General features: G+C 40.9%; 1 protein-coding gene across 5 annotated transcripts in view; it reads left to right on the top strand.

Moving 5' to 3' along the window:
• Positions 1-13,969, top strand: part of LOC138165491 (volume-regulated anion channel subunit LRRC8B-like) — a 97,174-nt gene extending 83,205 nt beyond the window's left edge. For all 5 annotated transcript variants that reach the window (XM_069093886.1, XM_069093882.1, XM_069093884.1 and 2 more), the window contains one exon: positions 12,185-13,969. In XM_069093886.1, coding sequence (XP_068949987.1) covers positions 12,185-12,457 — 273 coding nt within the window. In that variant the 3' untranslated portion in view covers positions 12,458-13,969. The remainder of the gene's footprint in view (positions 1-12,184) is intronic.
• The last annotated feature ends 2,239 nt before the right edge of the window (positions 13,970-16,208 follow it).

Below are 16,208 nucleotides of genomic sequence, written 5' to 3'. Positions count from 1 at the left end.
GCTTTATCCATGGGGTCACAGTTGGCTTGTGAGCTCCAGCTGGGGGTGGACATCCTGGCCCTCAGGAAGGCCTGGGTTCTTCCTGTGTTTGCTGCTGTGCCTGGTGGGGATATGAGCATCAGTGAGTAGCAGCTGGGCATGGCTTAGACAAGAAAGTGTGAGACTTAAAATCTGGAACCTTGTATAGCCGTGGGCTTCTCTCAGAGCCTGTTTTCTCACATATAAAATGGGGGAGAACACTCTACCTGGCTCAAAGGATTGTTGTGAAGAAAGGACTTTCAAGCCTTAAATTGCTATGTATATAAATGCAAGCTGTTGTCATTAAGAAGATACAGCCTTAGACTTAAGCCTCAGCCTTAAGACACCTCCATTCTGGGAAGGGGGCTTGTGCAAAGGTGATGCCAGACAGAGTGTGATAAAGGCTCAGAGTGCTGAGGCCAACCGAGGGGGAGATCCCTTTTTATGAATGAAGTATCATTGCCTAGGTCTTGAATCAGGGTAGAATTTCAAAAGGTGGAGGAGGAATGCCACGCACATATATTAGTGAGGGGATGTGAAAATTCTGGGCCTGCTCCAGAAGAGTCTTTCAATCAGCATTTATTACATGCTTACTGCATACTAGTTGTGGGAGAAAACAGCATGAACATGCATGCTAGAATTTGTACAGTACAAGGTGATTTCTGGGTGGGGGACACTCATTAATAAGGGAGGGGATCAGAATAGAATTTCTCTAGGAAGTGACATTGGAGCTAAGCTTTGAAGGAAGCTAAGGGTGAAACTACACAGATTATATTGTGGGCACAAGGGTGGCCTAGGCAAAGGGCCAGGGAGGAGATGGAATGTCATCTGGAAGGTGCAACATTTAGACCTGTTTGCCTTAGACCATCAAGTTCATAGAGGGTACAGCTAGAATGCCAGGCCTGGAGTCAGGAAGACCTGAGTTAAAATGTGGTCTCAGGCACTTACTAGCTGTGTGACCCTGGGAAAGTCACTTCATCCTGTTGGCCTCAGTTTCCTCATGTGTACAATGAGCTGGAGAAGGAAATGGCAAACCACTCCATTATATTTGCCCAAAAAAACCTCAAATGGGGCCACAAAGAATGAAAAACAACCAGACAAAAACAACAGCAGACCCTTAAACCAAAGGGGGAAATGCTATTATTATATTATTATATATTAATATGTAGTATATATTATATTAATACATTTTAATATTTTATTAATACATATTATTAATTAATAATTTAATTGAATAAACTAAATAATAAGTTAATTTAATGTTTTATTGATATGTATTATATATTATATTTATATTAATATGTATTAATATTATATTATTATATATTAATATGTATTAGCAAGCACCCTAGCACACCCAGGATGGCCTGCTAGCACAGGTTCTTGATACAAGTTGCTAAAGGAAATTCAGCTTTAAAGGGATTAAGGATCTTACTTTAATTATAGATAAGTAGAAAATACAAGCAGAGAAATTAGCACAAAGATTCAACAAGCAGGGCTCCTACTGTCTGAACAAAGTTAATACAACCACCTACATACACCACCAGATTGAGAGAGCGCAAACCTCTGAGTAATTGGGGGGAGCTTTTAACAAAGGCTACTCAGGGTCCTGTCCAGGGAATCAAGAAGTCCTCATAAGTGAACTCCCCAAAGTAAAATACCAACCTTCCAGTATATAGTGTAGGCTCAGAGCCAGAAGGCATCACAACCCAAGGTGGCTCAGTGCCTAATTAGCTCTGTACCAAAAGGTGTGAAAGCCTTCCTGCAAGCAAGCCCCGCCCCGCCAAGCAAGCTTCTCCCCCAAGGGGCTCTGTGTGACTCAGGATGTATCACAGCTGTGAAAGCAGGAAGACATCTGTGATTGATGTGGGGTTGCATAGGCCAGTTAATGGACAGGGAAGATCTTCCTATTCCATTAACATTATAGGAAGGCACTGGAACTTCTTGATCAGGAGAAGTGAGATGATCCGACTTTTTGCTTTAGGAATAACAGCCTACTATTGGATTGGAGGACGAAATGAAAGGTGGGGAGCGGGGGGGAGAGAAGATGGCATTCAGGAGAGTCTCTTAGGAATATCATAGCAGTAGACCAGATAATTGTCTGAAAGAGGGTGGTGACCATATGAGAGGAGAGAAGGGAAGAGACAGATATATTATGGAGGTAGAATTGCTGAGACTTGACACCTGCTTGAATATGAGGGGTGAAGAGAAAGGGGAAGAGTCAGGGAGTTTGACTCCCAAGGTCGAAAACCTGGGTGACTGGAAGGCTGAGGATGCCCTCAACAGACATAGTGGAGATAGTTAGGAGTAGGAAAGGAGGGAGGGGAAGATTCCAAGCTGTGTTTTGGATACTTTGAATTTGAGAGCTGTTGCATTAGGAGCTGGTGACAGCAATTCTGTAGTGATTTAAGGTTTGATAAATACTTTACGGGCGGCTAGGTGGCGCAGTGAATAGAGCACTGGCCCTGAAGTCAGGAGGACCTGAGTTCAAATCCAGCCTCAGACACTTAACACAAAAACTAGCCATGTGACCTTGGACAAGTCATTTAACCCCGATTGCCCTCCAAAAAGCAAAAAAAAAAAAAATTAATTAAAAAAATACTTTACAAGCTTCACAACAACCCCATAGGAGGTAGGTGTTTCTGTTATCCACATTTTACAGATATGGAAACTGAGGCAGGCGGAGATGAAGTGACTTGCCCAGGGTCATATAGCTTGTAAGTGTCTGAGCTTTGATGTGAGCTTGGGGCCTCCTGACTCCAGGACCAGCATTCTCTTCATTGCAATGAGGTGCTGAGTGGCAGCCTAGAGTACATGCTGTAGAAAGTATTCTGAGCTCAGGTCTGTCCTTCAGTAGGAGAATCAAAGGATTCTTCTTACAATTCTTACATCAAAAGGATCCCAGACCTGACATATGATCATGACTGTTTTGCCTTTTTTGTAAAACGTCACTAGAAGCACCTTGCTCTGTCTTCCAAAATGTCTCCTTTTTAAGCCACCTCTGTTGTGTTTCTGTGCATCATCCCCATGCAGTTAATTTGAGAATGCCATGAAACATAAGAGATTTACTAGAAAATTAGGAAGGCAAATGTTAAAGTTGATTTTTCAGGCAAGATAAGTTATCTTATCCCTTTGACACTTTGGTCCTCTAAAAAGAAAGAGCAAAGCTGTTCTGAAAATAGAAGGAAAATTCAAGAGTTTAAAAGATTACAGGGTTCTAAAGCTCCTTAGGACTGGCCTGGAGAGGGGTTCCCAGCCAAGGAAGCTTAAGTATTCAGGGGCTTTCTGTCTAGATATGCACCACTTCCCAAGGGGATCTCAGAGAGACTTTACAAGAAACTCACCAAAACATGAATTTGTTGTCATCAGGGCAGAACTCATAAATTACAATTGATTTACTTGTTATCTGAGCCTAGGCTGAATTTAGCCCATGGAGTAACTGACATTTGCCAAACTTGGAAATTCAAAGACTCAAATCTGAATTGGCCATCAGAATATGTGCTTTTATGTTCTATGAGAAAGTCATGGGAATAGGATCCTCATATATTCATTAAAAAAAAAGTACCTTGAACAAATGTGGCTCTTCCATTCAAGTGTACTTTCATTTGTCCAAATAACTGATCCCCTAAGGCAGAATTCTCCTTAGGAACATGTGGGCTTATATGGCATTACCACCCAGTGATTACTGGTTATTTTAGAAGAAGGGAAAAGAATTAAACTGTAGCCAGAAGATTAAGGCTTGAGGGCCAGGTCTGACATTTACTAAACACTCAACCGTCAGTAACTCATCTCCTTTTCTCAACCACACTTTCCTTCCTCTATAAAATGGATGCAGTGTTGCTTGTATGTCCTCTCTCCAAGGAGATGATCCCATGACCTTCCACCCTCCCTCTCCCACTTAGACCCTGAGCTTTCTTACCTTCATACTTTGGTCTTGCTGCCTTGAATGCTTGGAATATTCTTCTCTCCCTACCCCCCCCCCCCCACCTTCCAGTCATTGAATGTTTCTCCTTCAAAGTCCAGTTTAGATGCCATCTGATCCCGTAAAACCTTCCTTGATGATAGGGTCTGTTGACCCTTAAAACAAGGCCAGCTAGTTTGCCCTCTTCATTTTTACAGTTGAGGAAGCTGAGGCCCAGAGAGATATGGCAAAGCCAGGATTTGACTACGTTTACTCCATATTTAATATTCTTCCCACTGCATCATGCTGCCTTCCAACTGTTAATGAATTTTCTCCCTCTGACATCATATCTCATTTTGTTTCCACCTCCCATATAACTTAGCGAGCTCTGGATTTGAAATAAGAAGAGCTGAGTTCGAGCCCCAGTTCCGCTACTTGCTTTCTGTGTGCTCTTTGGAAGGTCAGCCTTTTAGCCTCTGTTTCTTCTTCTGAAAAATGAAGATAATGGCACTTCATTTCCTGGTATTATTGAGGTGTTTGCCAAGTGCTTTGCGGACCATAAATGACCATAAGAAAAATGGTGTAGTGTTTTTGTTATAGGCATTTTTGTATTTGTGTCATGTCCCCATATGTAAACCCTTCAGTTGCATGAGGACAAGGGACACCTTTTCTCTGTGATTTTGCATCAGTCCCAGTACTGAGCACAGGGCCCCCATACAATCAATACTGAACAAATGTTTATGGATTCAAATTGGAAAACGCCTGTAGGAGTCATAGGGCTGATGAGATGCTCTCAGATTATTTACTGTCTGACTCTTGCCTCAGAAACTATCATCGAAGAAGGAGGCTATATAGAGAAATAGAATAGATATGTCCATACAAAGTCATTTGGTCAACCAGTCATTTACCAAACACCTACTGTGTGTGCCAAGGCATGGGGTTAAGCGCTGGATGAATGAAAAAAAAAAGGCAAAAACAGAACCTGCTTTCAAGGAACTCCTTCCAGTGGGGGAGACAACATGTAAACAATTGAATGTACACTAGATATGTGCAGAGTCAATGGTTCTTTAAGGCATCCCTCTCCCATTCTTCCTATGAGTTTAACTGCTGTCCTCCTCTCCAGAGTCGGCGTTACTGCCCCAACCAAGCCAATTTTCTTCTGGCCACTTTGCTACACTCTTCTCATCTTTGATAAATCAGCTCAAAATCTGCTTCTTTGAGGAGCTTTCCCTGAGTAACTTGAAGCACCTGAACACCCTCCATCATTCTGTACCAATCAACAACCAACCTTCACTTCTGGAATTTGCTTTAGTAGACATTGAGGTTGTCCCAGTTCCAACTCCTCACCCACCCTTCCTTGGGCCCCAACTGCTAGGGCAGAGTCGAATCAGCAAGCATCTCTCAAGCAGCTGCTATGTGCCAGGTACTAAGTGCTGGGGATATGGAAATAATCCCTGTCCTCAAGGAGCTCACGACCTAATGGGGAAGCAATGGGCAAATAATTAGGTGCATACAAGATGTGTTGCAGGTCATCTCAAAGGGAATGCACTAGAACTAAGGGAGAACAGGAAAAATAGAAGAAATTTTGGGTTTTTTAATTGTGAGACCTGAGAAAATACTATTAGTTAATTCTTGAGAGAAAATAACTTTGGAAGGAGCATTTCAGTTGAATGATGAGGTCAGAAAATAGAACGAAAAGGGTCGAGGAGAGGAAGTAGGAGCTAAGGAAGAGGAAGAGAAGGTGAGGTACTTACCTGAGTGCAGTAATTGAAAGGAGAAAAAAGATGTTATACAGCATCTTTGGGGATTGAAGCAGCAAATCAATTAGGGAGAATTCCGTTGCTGTATTAAGGGCACCCAGTCAAAGTTGGATGAATATGGATTTGTAGCACACCAAGTATATACACTTTCATGACTTCTGGCTTGATTCAGCATGTGATTACAGGAGTGGAGGAGCATATGGGCTGGAGTTTAAGAAAGGGAGAGCAAGAAATTCAAGAGCGAAAGACTGGGTGAAGTTAACTGTAAGGTCAAGATTAGACAGCTAGGTGGCACCATAGTGCAGAGAGTAGCAGGCCTGGAGTCAGGAAGACTCATCTTCTTGAGTTCAAATCTGGCCTCTGACACTGACTGTGTGATCCTAGGAAAGTCACTTAGCTCTGTTTGCCTCAGTTTTCTCATCTGTAAAATGAGCTAGAGAAGAAATGGCAAATCGCTCCAGTATCTTTGCCAAGAAAACTCCAAAAGGGTCACAAAGAATCAGACATTACTAGAAAAAAAGGTCAAGATAGGGAAGGAAAGGAATGTCATAGCAGGGGAAATCTGAAAAATAAGACAAATGCAAATAATAGGTAATTTAGAACATATAGCAGAAGATGTTTTCAAAACAGAGACTTTGAAGACAAAATGCAACTATAGTTCTCAGAAATACTTTTCAGAGGAAGATTTGGCAAAAATAAAATTGGATGAATTACATGCATTTTCTAATCAAAGTTACCAACATTGAGGATAGTATATTCAGAAATAACATGAGACCTGTGTCTCATGGAAAAAAAAAAAACAGGATGAAGTAGAGAGCCTAAGTACAAGAAAAATACAAGACAATTGCCCAGAAATGTTGAAAACTGAAAGAAAAGTTCTGATTCACAAAATCCACAAATCACCTAAAGAATATAACCTTATGGTTCAGTCACTAGGGAATACAGTGGTTATACTTGTGTCAAAATGAAAAGTATTATGAATAATTAAGATAGCCCTTAATTATTAAGAAAATAAATATGCATAATCCAAGATACCTGTTTATCTACAAGGAAATAACAACTTAAAGGATTAATTTTCAGAATGATTTTTTTTTCCAAAGATGAGATGCATGCTAAAATTACATCTTTTAAAGCTGAATATTCTTTCCAATGAAAATAGACATTCAACAAATAGGTCATTCCTTCGAAAGAGACCACAGGTGAACAGACTTCAGCATGTAAACATTTTAAAGAGGAGAAACATAAGAAAGCTAAGTAAGTACCATCAACAGAGAAGGACTAAGCAAGAAAGTTAACTCGTGGTTCTAGATCAAGACTAGGCTATTGTTCAGAGTTTTTCTTACATGGGGGAAGAATTAATGAGAAAAGGGAAAGGAAGAGAAGGGAGTAAACATCTATATAGCCACTGCTGTGTTCTAGGCACTGTGCTAAGCACTTTACAAATACCTTATTTGATCTTCATGTCAATACTACAAGGTAGGTACTATTATTATCCCCATTTTATAATTGAGGAAACTGAGGCAGACAGAAGTTATGTGGCTTGCTCTAGGTCAGTCACACAGCTTGTAAATGTCTGAGACTAGATTTGAACTTGGGTTTTCCTGACTCCAGGTCCAGTGCTCTATCCACTATTGAGAGAGAGAAAAGATCTAAGAGGACTATTGTAGCAGCAAGCACCCCAGCGTCCTCAGGGTGGCTGCTCACACAGGTTCTTGGATCTGCTTTGATAAAGGAAAGCAACTCAAGATGGGTTAACAAGCTTACTTTAATCAGCCATAGATGTATCATTTACCTAGTTCAGAGGAAAGAGGTCAGCACCCTGAACTTCAGAATATAGAGACAGAATTATCAAGACAGAAACAGATCAAGTAGACAGATTTCCAAACTGTCCAACCATTACATCCATACCCAGTCAACATCTGGGTTTCAACATCTGGGTTTTTCAAAGCAGGGGGCAGAGGGGGGCGCTCCAGACAACGGCTTCCCAGATTCCATAACAAATCACAGAACACTTCTCAAAGTGAGCCCCCAAAACAAAGCTACACATCAAGGCTTATATAGCCTTCTCCTGGCTCAGAGAATGTAACAATCTTATTGACTCACTGGCCAATCAAGAAGTATCTACTGAAAAACAAGCCTCCCACCCCAGGCTCCAGGTGCACTTTAGCCTAGAGGCAGGGAAGATCTTTAAAATTTACATTCCCATTACAACTATTTAAAAGAATCAGGCCACACAAAGGATAAAGAATGTAATTAATAATCTGGGCACTAAAATCTACATTACATTATAAATGCATCATTGTGTTTGTAGGGGAAGTGGGACAAAGCCAGTCTCTTCTATCCTTTGGATTCCTTGACCTGCCTGGGAATATGGAAGAGTGAGATAAAAATTCATTTTGTTGGGGGAGGGGGTATGTATCTCAGGAGACACATTTCTCAGAGTAAGCTCTAAAAAAGGTCCCATGATGCTGTGAATGGCAAGCTAGATTTCAGATTAGACCAAAGTGGAAAGAAATAAACACAGAGAAGTTAATTAATACTTACTGGGAAAGGATGCCACAAGTGAATGTCACTCAGTATAAAAGGAATGATTGGCTGGGGTGGGGATGGAATGAGATGTTAAGGATTCAGAATTGTGCTGTATTGTTGAAAAGGAAATAGACTATAAGGATAAATAAATAAAAAAAATTAAGTGAATTCAAGAACTTGGGACACAGCAAGAAACAGGAGGGGGAGATAGGAAAAGCCAGGAGATGGAGACTGGAATCAAATTATCCTAAGCAAAGCTAATCACAGAGACCTAGGAAAGTGAAAAATCAATACAATATAATTAAGTAGAAGAAAATAAATATCCAACAGTTATAACTTTGTCAATGGATTAAACTTCCCAATAAAATATACAAGAATGACCAGATAGTTAAGAAGATAAAACCCAACAATTTGCCTCCTCCCAGAAACTGGATATAGGGGGTGAATAAAAGATTGAAAACAACAGCAATATTGCAAACCTGAGTGACTGGAAGGATGATGGTGCCCTCAGCAAGAATAAGGAAGTTTGGGAGAGTGGGTTTAGTAGGAAAGTCGATGATGTCTGCTTTGGATGTGTTGAATTTGTTGCTTTTTTTTAAAATTATTCATTTATTTTTGTTGCATTTTAAGTTCTGCACTATCTCCCTCCCTTCCTCCTTCCCCACCCCGCACTATAGAAGGCCAGACATATTGACTTTGGAAGTGCTTTAGAGACATTCAGATTGCAAGGGGCTAAGAGGGAGGTCTGGAAGTGAAAGGGTTAAGTAGTTTAGACAGCTTTTTCTAGGAGAAAAGAACCATGCGGTAGGGAATAAGGAAGATGAAGATTTGTAATAGGTGTTGTGCAGAGTTCAGCCAGGGAAAGATAAAGGGCTGGTCACGAAGCAGTGACGGCCCTATTAAAATTAAATAATGTAAATCCATTACAAACTTAGTAGGAGAGGTTACTCAGCTTCTATAGCAGTGTTCAACAGCATTTGAGTAGGAGAATGGAAGAGGACTGAATGTTGGGGTTTGGCAAGGCAGGAAATGCAGAAGGACAGTGGGCCGAGAGATTCAAGAAGAGAAGGTGGGATGTGGTTGGAGAAGACATGCATGAGGAGAAGGACTGGAAGCCATGGGGAAGATGAAGATCATGTCAGTGGGAGGCCTCCTGGTACAGTGGATCAGGCTCTGAGCTTGCAGCTAGGAAGGCCTGGGCTCAGATCCTGCTGTTGATACTTGCTAGCTGTATGATGCTAAATAAGTCGCTTTGCCTCCTTACCTGTAAAATGTGGAGCTTGGATTCAATGGCCTCCACAGCCCCCTTCCAGCCAAGTCTCACCTGTGTTTGGGAAGAATAAGTTCAACAGAATGATGCCCAAATAGGAGTTTACAATCATAGAGGAATTGCAGAGTTTCAGATCATTGATCAAGAAACAAATATTAATGAAGCATTTTCTTTGCTAGGTTCTGGGGGTATCTGTAAAGAATTAAACAATCTCTACTCTTAATGAGTTTACATTTTAATGGGTAAGATATTAAATATGTAATAAATATAAATAGATCCAACACAAGATAGTTTGGAAGGGAGGGCATTATGGAGCAGACAGTGCCTGAGTTGTGTCTTAAAGGAATAGACTGATTCTGTGTGGTGGAGGCCAAGAGGAGGGAGTGCACTGCAGGCATGGGGGGAAAGCCAGTGCAAAGGTGCAGAGATGGAAGATGCAATGTCCTTCAGGAGGAACAGAGAGGAGGGCTGTTTGTCTGGATCACACAATGTGTAATCCAGTGAGGGTGCAAAGGCATGTTGCGGCCAGGTCAGAAAAGGCTTTAAAAGCTAGGTAGAGGTATTTCTACTTTACCCTAGGGGCAATAGATAGCCATTGAGGGTAAATTGAGTAGAGGAATCATGATCTGCAGGAAAGGAAAATTCCTCTGGCATCCGTGTGAAGGATGGACTGGAGCAGAGGGAGGAAGCTGTTGGAATAATCTGGGCAAGAAGTGGAAGGGGCTGGAACTAGAGTGGTCACTGCATGAGGGGAGAAAAGGGGTCTCATCTGAGAGATGCTGCAAAGGGAGAAACAGCAAGACTTGGCCGCAGGTTGGGTACGTGGAATGAAGGAGAGCAAAGAGAGGAAGATAATATGGTGATGCCTTGGATAGAGATAGGCAAGTCTGGGAAAGGGGACAGCTTAGTAATGTTGAGGTCCGGGTTGTGAGCATGGAGTGAAGCTTGAGGTCATGGGGACTGATGGGTGGATATGATTAGTGTTGATGCCCCTTCGACATCCCAAATATCAACATAAGGTTTAAGGTGGAGGAGAAAGAAGAGTGTGATCCAGGCATCAAACTCTCTGGAAAAAGAATGACACAGGTCTATAAATGACTGACTACAAGCTGGATTGGACATTGTTGTTCAGTCATTCAGCCATGACTGACTCTACATGACCCCCTGGACTTTCGTTCATGGGATTTTCTTGGCACAGATACTGGCGTGTTTTTGCCATTTTCTTCTTAGCTGGATGATGGGGATCTTGTCCAGGAGTTCTGAAGTACACAAAGCAGAAGGAGTCTGGAAGAGGATGTTGACTGGAAAGGCAGGGCTGGGGTGGATAAAATTGAGAGTATGGAGAAGAAAGAAGGAGGAACAAATTTTTTACCTCTGCAGATGCTAGCAGAATCTCATGGAAACAGAGTGAAAGCTGGGACTTTCCTAGCCCAGGCATAGTTCAGAGGGAGCATGGGTAAAGAGCTGGCCTCAGAGACAGAAGGGACTCTCTTCAGGTCTTGCTTCTAGCCCATTTAATCCCTCAGTGCCACAGCTAATTCTGAGGCCAAGTGGCAGAGAAAGCCCTTAATGGCATTGGTGGAGGAAGTTCCTTACTTTCCCTAATGACATCACAGGTTTCTCTAGTACCTTTCTAAGCCTGATTTATGGTAATTTTGAGATGGGGTGGGACATCAGTAACTGCTGGGGTAGGGAAAGATCAAGACAGATCGACTCCTAGAACTGAAGTTCTATGAACATAGAACATTTGAACTGAGCCTTGAAGAAAGACAGAGGTGAGGTGGTGTTATCTGTCCTTCATTCTTGAAGACGACTATGAAGGTGATGCTATGACTTGCATGTGAATTGAATTTAAGTGAGGGAGGACTGTGCAAGGTCACCAGCCTCATTCTCTCCTCTGGAACCATCTGAGTTCAGGGGCAAGATATATAGATCAGGATGACTGGCGATGGTCCCTTGGTCTTTTTTAAACGAAGGTCTTTCCAGGTCTCAGTTTGATTGAGGAAACACCCATTCAGTGATTAAGGCTAGGTAAGAAATGAGGCAAAGAATGACCTCTTTTAACTAGTCACAAAAAAAAAAAAGTCACATGGGAGGGGAAGACTCTCAGGGTTTCTGGCCAGAATAGAAACCATTGCTATTTACTCTTACTCTGAGAGAGGTGAAGAGGTAGTACATTCCAGAATGGGGGTCAGGCTTCCAAAAGCACAGGGGCAGGAAGTAGAATGCCTTGTATGGGAAGTTAGCCAGAAGTCTGGCCTGTGTCTGGAACACAGTACATGAACAGGAGAATAACATGCAATAAATATGGAAAGATGAGGCAAGGAATCAGTGCCAGGTGTGAGTTCAGTTAAGCCCTTCGGTTCCTGACTACCACATATTTACTAACACACAAGCCTGCCCCTCTGCTTTCTGCCTCAACCCCTATTTGAGGAAAGACTGCTGGCAGAGACCCTTTGTCATCATGGACTCCCGTGAGCATGTTTTTAGATGCATAAAGTAAAATGCAAAGTTAATTAATTGTATCGAAATTCAGCTATTGAAGTTTGTTTGTTTGTTTATTTGTTTTTTTCAGAAAGTTCCCAGACCCTAGGTTAAGGTCCTCACTCTAGGGGCTGGTCTGGGTGGCGTCTTTCCTAGAGCAAGGGAGACTCTCCCTCTGTGAGCTGAGCCTTCAGTTTCCATGTTCTCTTTATTTCTCCTTAGATCGAGACGCTGCCCAATGGATTGTTTCAGTGCAAAAAGCTGCAGACCTTACTCTTGGGGAGGAATAGCTTGATTTCTCTGCCCCCCCTCATTGGGGAGTTGACGAACCTGGTGCAGCTAGAGCTCGTTGGGAACCACCTGGAGGCCCTCCCTCCAGAGCTGGAAGCATGCCCGTCGCTGAAGCGGAGCTGTGTGCTTGTGGAAGAAAGCCTGCTGAACACCCTGTCTCCTCCCACCGCAGAACGGCTTCAGACGTGCTTGGATAAATGTTGAGCTAAGGATGGAGATGCATCATCTCAAAATAATAATGAGAAAGAAATATTCCTTAGGACTTTGAATGAAAAGTTGTTTTTTTTTAATTCCTTTTTTTTTTTTTTGAGTTGAAAAGAGGAAAAACTGAGCGGAGGATCTATGCATCAGACATATATACACAATGCCTCAGCTAGCCCTAAAGCCCATGGGTAAAAAAGAGTAACAATGAAGAGCTTGTGCTTTCTGGGAGTGACCACCTTTAACTTACTGAGCTGTTCCTCATGTCCATGGTCATGTGGGGAGAGGCAGCCACTGAAACCATCCCCAACTTGTCTTTGGAACTGGAAGAGTTGAGTGGTGGTCTTCCCCTTCCCTCCCCTTCCCCATTAGCTCTCTGAGATCTCTGGTTTTAAATGGCTTTCACTCCCTTTTGACCTTTCAGACCAAGATCATCAAGTAAGTGTCTGGAAATATCCTCACCACCAACTTTGATTCATGTTCTTAAAACATATTAACCCAGATGCATTATTGAAGAGGTGGATTTTTTTCCCCTCTTAACACTAACTTCTTTTCATTGACTGAGTCTTCCTTACTCTTCACTGTGGGAGGAAATAAGTGAGGAACATTGACTGACAAATCTCCTGCCTTAGGCCATTGCACAAACTCTAGAACAGGGTATTTGGGAGAGGTGAAAAACTTGCATGCTCTTTAAAAATCTTTTCCCTTCTTCCCATTTTCCCCCAAAGCACCATTTTAAAAATCAACCCCAAAGTTTTCTATTCATGGAATGTATGGCGTACAATTGTTTTAGATCACGTAACTGGGGACTCCGAATCCAAAGAGATTCGTTTTTCTAAGGTACAGAGGATCTAGGGAAATCTCCTATTTCTTTTAAGCACCTGCTAGTAACATAGTTCCTGTTTTTGCTTCTTTACTGGGATTCTCAGGTCTATTTTGTGTTCAGTATACCAGTGTTTTACTTGTCTATAATCAATTGCTTTCATCTGCTACTGTTGGTAGGAGCATGGTTAGTCTTTCATTAGGGGATAAGGGGACCCCTGGTGTATTTATTTAGTGACTCCTGCATCTAAGAAGAGAGATCCTCAAAGTCTACCTCTTCCCCAGTTGCTGAACTATTGTACGGGTACAAACTCTTTATTTACTTGCAAAAAATATGTAACAAAACAAAAAAAACTCGGGGAAAGGGGAGAAGGGAGGTACAGAATTGAGCTTTTTAATCTTAATTTAATTAATTAAATACAGAAAAATTAGTAACTGTTAACTCAAAACATTCAATTTTTCCATTTTGCATGATCTGTAGTTAGTGACATAAAAATTTTCTGCCATATCCTGATGTTTGCTCACGATGAGTTCTCAAAATTGCAAATATGTCACTTAAACACAAATTTATCTTAATCTTTATCTAGTTCTTTAAGAATATATCTGCTTCTTCCTATAAAGAACTTTGTGTTTTGCCTTCTGTTGTATGCAACATTGCAAAAATAAATAATAAAATTGATAGGCACGCTTTCAGGAAGTATACATTTTAAAGTCTTTTTCTGTAATGTAACATGGCATTAAAATGCCTCATTGAGGACCTAATCTATATAGTCTTTTGTTCAGACTGGAAAACATTTTGGGACTAGAGCACTATAAACATAGGGTTTTGGTTTGTTTTTCTTAATTTGCCAAATAGTGAAAAGTTAGTCATTCAGTCATGGAAAGGTCTACTTATTTTATTTATTTTTCTCTAAAATGGTGATACAGATAACAGAAGGGCTAGGGTGGGGTGGGGGCCAGAAAAAAAAGATGGCCAGAGGATAAGAGCAAGGTTCCTTAGAGCTACTTAGGCAAACAGTGTGAAATATCCCTCCATACCCAGACTTACCCAAACCGTACAGTCAGGGCATTCACATTCTCAGGGATCCAAGCAGAGGGTGGTCAGATTTTGTTCTGAGACTTTAGAAAAAACTCATAGGCAGTAGACATACCATCCCCAAAAGATGTATATATCTGTATAACACACTTTCCATCCATATGTCTCTGTGGATATGTGTGTATGGATATGTGCAAATGTACATGCATGCATATATGTGTATACATATATACATGTGTGCACACACATGCAGATATACATATCCAAATAGTGATAAATACATATAGATGGGGAGAGTTATATAGAGATAGATGCCTTCCAGTCATAAGCAATGACAAGCACCATGGTTTAGTGAAAAGGAAGATCCAAGTTCAAATTCGTCCCAAACACTTCACTCTTTGTAATTGTGGGCAATTTTTTCCATTTTCCAGCAACCCTAGGCAATTTTCTGAGACTCTTAAGTTATAAGTTACTGATGTTTCAGTGGAGGGAGTTTCCAGGATTACCCTCAAATGGATGAAACCCAGGTCTAGATCAAAAATAATAACCCAACTCATAGATCATAGGCAAATATGGTGATCTAGAGATATTTGCTGCATGTGTATATAAGTGCATATATCTATGTATGTATATGTGTATATATATATATATATATATATATATATATATATGCACACACTCACTATTTATGTAATATGGAACCAAAACCTTCCGAATCTAATTTTTTTTAATAGAAAAATATTATCATAAGTTTTACCCCAATTTTTGGTCATTTTCTCTGTCTTTCAGTCTCTTGGGGAGCTGTAGAAATGCTTTCAGATAGCATAATTGGCACATAAAAGCAGCTAGATGGGATGATGGATAGAGCACCAGGCTTGGAGTCAGAAAAATTCATTTTTCTGAATTCAAATTTGACCTCAAACACCCCAGGCAAGTCACTTAACCCTGTTTGCCTCAGTTTCCTCACCTGTAAAATGAACTGGAGAAGGAAATGGCAGACTGCTCCAGTATCTTTGTCAAAGCCCCAAATGGGGTCATGAAGAGTCAGATGTAACTGAGATGACTGAACAACAAAAATTAGCCGATAATACTTTTATTTCCTCCACCCCACTAAAAAATAGGAAGTAGGTTTTCTTTAATGAAATGTGAGTTTTCTACAACCCAGCTAACCAGATTTGATTTGCTCTTAGTGAGTAGCAAGCTACTAGATTGAATTAATGCAACTAGACCTGGATAGCTAATGTCCTCTCCAAGTGATCCTGTATCTATGCAAACCCCCGTCCCCTCTCCCCCTCCCCCCCCCCCCCAATTGCACTAACTTTCAGGAAAGAAGTTACCAGCAGGAGGATATGGCGAGGTAACTCAGTTGGCAATATCCTGGCATTAGAACAGTGCTATCTGTGCCACCAGAAGAAGGTGTCGTCCACACTTATAATCCTCATGTGTAGGCAGAATTAAATTTTTTTAATATGGTTATACTAAATTTGAGCTACTGGTTGACAGGTTGGTGAAGAAAGAACTTTTAAGATCATTTTAAAAGCAAGCTTTTATTCTACAACCAACTTAATTTAAGAGAATTCTAAATATTGGGAGAAAGTGTGTTAAAATACACTTTAAAAACTGTTGTAGCCACTAAAATCTTTTTTAAAACTAAAAATTACTTAAAAATTGTAAAACCGTATATTTTCAGCCAAAAGTATGGCTTTTTACAAAGACATGTGGCTTCATCAATGGTTTTGCTCCATTTAAAAGATAACCTCATCAAAATATAACTAACTTCTATTTTTCCTAACTGTTTTTCCTTCCAAAAATGAGTAGATTTATTCTAAAATATTTCCCTTTTCACCATGATCTCTCATGTCGAAGTGTTTCATTTCCTCAGTCATAACTGAAGGG

The sequence above is a fragment of the Petaurus breviceps genome, unplaced genomic scaffold, assembly GCF_028583685.1.
Source record: "Petaurus breviceps papuanus isolate PSGF00001 unplaced genomic scaffold, PetGlider_PUasm1.0 209, whole genome shotgun sequence".
In the NCBI taxonomy this organism is placed as follows: domain Eukaryota; kingdom Metazoa; phylum Chordata; class Mammalia; order Diprotodontia; family Petauridae; genus Petaurus; species Petaurus breviceps.
This window is presented reverse-complemented; position numbering and strand designations above follow the sequence as displayed.